Below are 7,500 nucleotides of genomic sequence, written 5' to 3'. Positions count from 1 at the left end.
CACTCACAAAACATCTTTAACTGCCTGAAACCAGACAACCCTCAGACAACGCTGAGACAACCCTCAGACAACGCTGAGACAACCCTCAGGCAGACAGCTGCCGCCTGACACTTTTTCCACTTTCATGTTTCTGTTTTTTATTCTTCTTACATTTCTTCCACTACAATTTTTTTCAACACCAGTTTCTTTCTAAAATCAAGGATTAAGTTGATTCTGAAAGCAAAAGAGCATAAACAAATTTTGACCTTTCAAATCAGTATTAGATTGTACCACTGATTTACAATAAAGACCTAACTGATTGTGAGTCCTCTTGAAGGCACACTGCTGCCATATTGTCAGTGATAGATTGTAGTAATAGTGATGTAGTAATAGTGATGTTGAAAAACTATTTAATCAACAATGTTCAACCCCAATGCTTCTATGATAGAAACACACTATGAACCTTTTAAACAATAAATCATTTGAGCTTGAATACAAATATTACCTACAGTACATAATAATGTTTGAACATTATCCATCATGTATTTCTCTATTGCTCACATAGGATAGCTAGCAAGCTAACATAAGCTAACTAAGCAAGGTCAAGCTTTCAGTGTGATGTTTGCTTGTCTTCTTACTTTTGCTTTATCTCCTTACCATATCTGGCACAATAAAAATTCTTATCCATGAAAATATTATCTTTAGTAAGTGTATAATAGACCTGTATCAAACTAATGTCTGGACAGTTAGCTAAGTTAATATTACATTAGATGATTTAAGTAATTTTAAAACCTGCCATTACAATGTTACAGTGAAATTAGCAACATAATTGCTACCTGAAGACCTTTACACCACACCCCTTACAACCATAAAGTGTCCTAATTAAACTACCTGAGGACCTTTGGGCCACGCCCCTTACAACCATAAAGTGTCCTAATTAAACTACCTGAGGACCTTTGGGCCACGCCCCTTATAACCATAAAGTGTCCTAATTAAACTACCCGAGGACCTTTGGGCCACGCCCCTTATAACCATAAAGTGTCCTAATTACACTACCTGAGGACCTTTGGGCCACACCCCTAACAACCATAAAGTGTCCTAATTAAACTACCTGAGGACCTTTGTGCCACGCCCCTTATAACCATAAAGTGTCCTAATTAAACTACCTGAGGACCTTTACGCCACGCCCCTTACAACCATAAAGTGTCCTAATTAAACTACCTGAGGACCTTTGTGCCACGCCCCTCACTAAAGGTTCTGAAAGGCAGTGCAGAGTGCTCTCCTGGATTCTTATAGATCAGCTATCCTGTTCTTTATTATAGATCAGCTATCCTGTTCTTTATTATAGATCAGTGGACTTCACAAATTCACATTTTACACATTGATCAGTTCCTTGCATCCCAGCCTTTGACCCCAGCCTTTGACCCCAACCTTTGACCCCAGCCTTTGGCTCTCTTCAAGAGCACTCTAGCTAAAGCTACCATGATGGCCACTAATGCTAATGCTAAAGCTACCATGATGGCCACTCCTTATTGTCTCCTTCAGGCATTTAAAGCTCTGTTGACCCTTTAAGCAGAATCAGGTGATACCCCCCCACTCACACACCCCACACACCTCACACACACATACCCCACACACACACACACACACACACACCACACACACCCACACACACACCCCACACACCTCACACACCTCCACCCATACCCCCACACACATGACCACACACCCACACCCCACACACACACACGCCCACACACATACCCACACACACAACCACACACCCTCCACACACAGAAGGAAACCTCCAGTCTTTAATTACTAGAACATTAAAGATGCAAATTCTAGGTTAGCCAGCAGTGCAACGTGCGTATGCTTAGATTCAAAGACCTGTAAGAGGATGGACTGAAATATGTGTGTGTGTGTGTGTGTGTGTGTGTGTGTGTGTGTGTGTGTGTGTGTGTGTGTGTGTTTATGTGTGTATGTGTGTGTGTGTGTGTGAGTGTAGGTCCATCTGCTTTGTTTCAGCGCAAGACGCTGGACCCAGTTAGCGGCGGAGTAATGCTAAAGGGGGTGGGATAATGCTGAAGTGGTGGAGTATTGTTAAGGGGGTGGGGTAATGCTAAGGGGGTGGGGTAATTTTAAGGGCCAGGGTAATGTTCAGGGGGCTGTGAGAGTGTTGCGGTGTGTGAGAGCTGGTAGAGCTGTGTTAAGCTGTGGTAGGGCTGTGTTAAGCTGTGGTAGGGCTGTGTTAAGCTGTGGTAGAGCTGTGTTAAGCTGTAGTACAGCTGTGTTAAGCTGTGGTAGGGCTGTGTTAAGCTGTGGTAGAGCTGTGTTAAGCTGTGGTAGAGCTGTGTTAAGCTGTAGTACAGCTGTGTTAAGCTGTGGTAGGGCTGTGTTAAGCTGTGGTTGAGCTGTGTTAAGCTGTGGTAGGGCTGTGTTAAGCTGTGGTAGAGATGTGTTAAGCTGTAGTACAGCTGTGTTAAGCTGTGGTAGGGCTGTGTTAAGCTGTGGTAGAGCTGTGTTAAGCTGTAGTACAGCTGTGTTAAGCTGTGGTAGGGCTGTGTTAAGCTGTGGTAGAGCTGTGTTAAGAGTGTTAAGCACAGGCACAACACGGCACACATGCACGAGGGCTTTAACTCCTACGCAAGCAAATGTACCTTAGAGGAAAAGAGCCGGAGAAGCTGTGAAACCAAGAACAGGAAATGAAAAACGAAAAAGAGGAAGAAAAGGAAACAAATTCACAAGAAGAAGAAGAACAACAAATGTAAAAAACTCAAAAACAGGAACGGTGAGAAGAAGAAGGTCCTGGAATTACAGTATCACTCCACACTGGTCCCACCACAGGCAGAAAAACACGAGCAGATACTTTAAGAGCGCTTCAGTTTAACATGACGCTTATAGAACTAACGATATCAGGAAGCAAGCATACAATGGATCCCAGTTTAATATTAATGAGAGCTTATGAATATGTAAATCTTCTGTGGTCCTTAGTCCTACCCAGCCCGAGAGAGCGCTAGGTGGGATCAGTGTGCTAGCTTGCTGAGTACAGACGTTTGACCTAAAGTACAAACTGAACCACATTCAAAACAAGATGCTACATGGCCTGATTATTTGATATAAAAACATCACAAATGGCTAGTACACCACATAGTTACAACACTCACACAAAACCATCTTCACACGCTCACTCAGGAGGAACCTGTCACTCCTGATCAGGGTTAATACAGCAGCAGAATCCATGAACACTCTTGCTATCCTCACGCGGAATAAAACACTTCAAAACGCTATCAATGAAGCGTTTATAGTCGGGCTGGTCAGTCTTATGCATATCAGGTGATTCTAACTGACCACAATTATCTATCAATCATATTTAGCCAAATGAACTTACATGAATGACTACTCAAAAATTATGGGACAAGTTTCATTTGGTCATTAGTATTAGTATGGGCATTAGTTACATGACGTATGTCCAGTTAATGACAGTATATTTTAATTATGACTTAAGTGAAAAATAAGTTAATGTAATGCATTACATCAAACCATAGATTAAATATCTGAAATATAAATCTTGGTTTCTTCATCATGCAAATAACATCTGTAGTGTTTTAGAATAAAACAGCACACAACAGTATCGGCACTGTAAACACTTCAAACGGAGTCTAATGTCCATAAACGGCTTTAATGTCTAAAGTCCCGTGGCACACACACATTCTAGAGACCTTTCTAAGCCACACCCTAACAATCATTCATCTGCCTGACATTTACATCCACAAATCAAATCAGAGAGGGTTGGAACCCATTCGGCTATCTAAAAGCACAACGACCTCATTTACTAAGAACGACCTCCTTCAGACAGAAGATATGAGAGCCATTACCCTGCCCTGGCATGTGAGTGATGTGGACTAACTACACACGATAAAAGCCAAGATAGCGAGCAGCTATTCTCTCCTGCACAGTCCCAACACAGTCATGTGGTTGTAGTTCACACCTACACAGTCCCAACACAGTCCTGTGGCTGTAGTTCACACCTACAGTCTCTCACAGCCCTGTGGCTGTAGTTCACACCTACAGTCTCTCACAGTCCTGTGGCTGTAGTTCACACCTACACAGTCCCAACACAGTCCTGTGGTTGTAGTTCACACCTACCCAGTCCCAACACAGTCCTGTGGCTGTAGTTCACACCTACAGTCTCTCACAGCCCTGTGGCTGTAGTTCACACCTACACAGTCTCTCACAGCCCTGTGGCTGTAGTTCACATCTACACAGTCTCTCACAATCCTGTGGCTGTAGTTCACATCTACACAGTCTCTCACAACCCTGTGGCTGTAGTTCACATCTACACAGTCTCTCACAGCCCTGTGGCTGTAGTTCACACCTACACAGTCCCAACACAGTCCTGTGGCTGTAGTTCACACCTACACAGTCTCTCACAGCGCTGTGGCTGTAGTTCACATCTACACAGTCTCTCACAGCCCTGTGGCTGTAGTTCACACCTACAGTCTCTCACAGTCCTGTGGCTGTAGTTCACACCTACCCAGTCCCAACACAGTCCTGTGGCTGTAGTTCACACCTACAGTCTCTCACAGCCCTGTGGCTGTAGTTCACACCTACACAGTCTCTCACAGCCCTGTGGCTGTAGTTCACATCTACACAGTCTCTCACAATCCTGTGGCTGTAGTTCACATCTACACAGTCTCTCACAACCCTGTGGCTGTAGTTCACATCTACACAGTCTCTCACAGCCCTGTGGCTGTAGTTCACACCTACACAGTCCCAACACAGTCCTGTGGCTGTAGTTCACACCTACACAGTCTCTCACAGCGCTGTGGCTGTAGTTCACATCTACACAGTCTCTCACAGCCCTGTGGCTGTAGTTCACACCTACAGTCTCTCACAGTCCTGTGGCTGTAGTTCACACCTACACAGTCCCAACACAGTCCTGTGGTTGTAGTTCACACCTACACAGTCCCAACACAGTCCTGTGGCTGTAGTTCACACCTACACAGTCTCTCACAGCCCTGTGGCTGTAGTTCACACCTACACAGTCTCTCACAGCCCTGTGGCTGTAGTTCACATCTACACAGTCTCTCACAGCCATGTGGCTGTAGTTCACACCTACACAGTCCCAACACAGTCCTGTGGCTGTAGTTCACATCTACACAGTCTCTCACAGCCCTGTGGCTGTAGTTCACATCTACACAGTCTCTCACAGCCCTGAGTTCATGAGCTGTGAGTACTGAGGTCTTTCTGCATTGTCCTGTCTGCGCTGGTCCATACACTGAGGTGTTTCTGCAGTGCCCCATGTGTGTGCTGTTTCTTGTACTGAGGTGTACTCACAGGGTTCTTCTTCTTCTTGTCTTTGTTTTTGCTGGGCTTCCGATTGCTCACAAAGTAATGCAGCGTCCCGTACTCGATCAGAGCAGCGAAGACGAAGATGAAGCAGACGGACACAAACAGGTCCATGGCTGTGACGTAGGACACTTTTGGTAGAGACTTACGAGCGATGGTGCTTAGTGTGGTCATAGTCAGCACCGTGGTGATTCCTGGAAAACACAGAAAGGCACAAGAGAGCCACCTTACATTATCACATGAGATCTTCAGAACCCTAGCAGAAACATCACAAAAAACAGAATCAAGAAAGAATATAAGACACTATTTCAGGTGATCACATGCCAATAAACACAGACCAAAGTATAACCAAACTAAAGAGCAGTAATATCATAACATCTACCAAACATGAGTTAATCCGAACTGTTGTCAGTCATTATGGCAGCAAATATTAACACAGGACTGCAGAGCTAGCTAGTCCAGCGTAGCCCCTTTTAAATGAAGACTCCCACTGCTTTGATTAGCACCATAAGGGAAAATAACAGCAAGAGTTCTAATGATTCATGGCGGAGTGACTGAGGACCATCTGCTCAGTCAGGTCACACCCATGAACTCCAAAGGAAAAGCAAACACGTCTTGAGGGCAGTTGGGGGTTGTGGTGGGGGGGTGATGGCACGCCAGCACAGAGGCGTTGGCTCAGACTTTAGCTCAGGGCTTAGGTGTTGAGAACAAGCCCTCATATACCTATAAAGAATCTGTACTCTGAACTATGCTAGAGATTCTGTGTGTTGGTGTTACAAGACCACAGTCAAGCCTGAAGCCCTCAAAGAAGGACAGAACACCGGTGAAGGTCAAATACAAAGATCTGAAGCGTCCTGCCTCTAGGGGACCAGAGTCAGCACGTCCACAAATCCCACAATCCTCTCCGTGCGCTTCAGGAGAGCCAGACGCAGAGAGCTCACACACCCGCTGCACTGCATAATTAATTAATGCCTTCTAAGATATTCACAAGACTAAAAAGGCAGATGCAGATGAAGCTTCAACCAGCCTGAGTGGAATGAAAAGCCCATCTGGCCCCTGGTTGAGGGTGTGGGGTGTGGGGTGTGGGCCAAGGGTGTGGGCTTGTTCAGTGTTCGAGAGTTTGGGTTTGTTCAGAGGTCGAGGGTGTGAGTTTGTTCAGAGGTCGAGGGTGTGAGTTTGTTCAGAGGTCGAGGGTGTGAGTTTGTTCAGAGGTCGAGGGTGTGAGTTTGTTCAGAGGTCGAGGGTGTGAGTTTGTTCAGAGGTCGAGGGTGTAGGCTTGTTCAGAGGTCGAGGGTGTGAGTTTGTTCAGAGGTCGAGGGTGTAGGCTTGTTCAGAGGTCGAGGGTGTGAGTTTGTTCAGAGGTCGAGGGTGTGAGTTTGTTCAGAGGTCGAGGGTGTGAGTTTGTTCAGAGGTCGAGGGTGTGAGTTTGTTCAGAGGTCGAGGGTGTGAGTTTGTTCAGAGGTCGAGGGTGTAGGCTTGTTCAGAGGTCGAGGGTGTGAGTTTGTTCAGAGGTCGAGGGTGTGAGTTTGTTCAGAGGTCGAGGGTGTGAGTTTGTTCAGAGGTCGAGGGTGTGAGTTTGTTCAGAGGTCGAGGGTGTGAGTTTGTTCAGAGGTCGAGGGTGTAGGCTTGTTCAGAGGTCGAGGGTGTGAGTTTGTTCAGAGGTCGAGGGTGTGAGTTTGTTCAGAGGTCGAGGGTGTGAGTTTGTTCAGAGGTCGAGGGTGTGAGTTTGTTCAGAGGTCGAGGGTGTAGGCTTGTTCAGAGGTCGAGGGTGTGAGTTTGTTCAGAGGTCGAGGGTGTGAGTTTGTTCAGAGGTCGAGGGTGTGAGTTTGTTCAGAGGTCGAGGGTGTAGGCTTGTTCAGAGGACTGCTGCAGGTTTCAAAGGGAATAAGGACAAGATTAATTCACTCACTCACTAATAAATTCACTGAGAAGCAGCACAGTAAATGTTTGGGCAACGCAACATCATCATGGAAATGAACCATAAAGCCTCAGCAGAGGGTCAGCGAGATCAGACATGGGGCAGCGAGATCAGACACAGAGATCAGCTCCCTTTCTCATTTTATCTGATCTCCTCTCGCCTGCCCGTGTATGACTAAGTCATTTGTGTGGCTGATCTTGGTACCTAGGGATGTGCGAGCAGGTACTGCGTCCTTGTTGATCCAGAAGGAG

The 7,500-nt window shown here is 45.9% G+C and overlaps 1 protein-coding gene across 3 annotated transcripts in view; it reads right to left on the bottom strand.

Annotated features, from left to right (window-relative positions):
• gabrg2 (gamma-aminobutyric acid type A receptor subunit gamma2) overlaps positions 1-7,500 on the bottom strand; it is a 48,621-nt gene that overhangs the window by 5,343 nt on the left and 35,778 nt on the right. For 2 of the 3 annotated variants that reach the window (XM_076986957.1, XM_076986959.1), the window contains exons 7-9: positions 7,454-7,500; positions 5,320-5,525; positions 2,640-2,663 (exon numbers count right to left, since the gene is read on the bottom strand). The exon at positions 7,454-7,500 is cut by the window's right edge and continues 106 nt beyond it. In XM_076986957.1, the coding sequence (XP_076843072.1) occupies positions 2,640-2,663; positions 5,320-5,525; positions 7,454-7,500 (277 nt within the window). The remainder of the gene's footprint in view (positions 1-2,639; positions 2,664-5,319; positions 5,526-7,453) is intronic. The other variant, XM_076986958.1, reaches the window with a different exon arrangement.

This window comes from Brachyhypopomus gauderio, unplaced genomic scaffold (genome assembly GCF_052324685.1).
Source record: "Brachyhypopomus gauderio isolate BG-103 unplaced genomic scaffold, BGAUD_0.2 sc50, whole genome shotgun sequence".
Taxonomy (NCBI): Eukaryota; Metazoa; Chordata; class Actinopteri; order Gymnotiformes; family Hypopomidae; genus Brachyhypopomus; species Brachyhypopomus gauderio.
The sequence above is the reverse complement of the archived record's forward strand: the minus strand, read 5'-3'. Positions and strand labels throughout refer to the sequence as shown.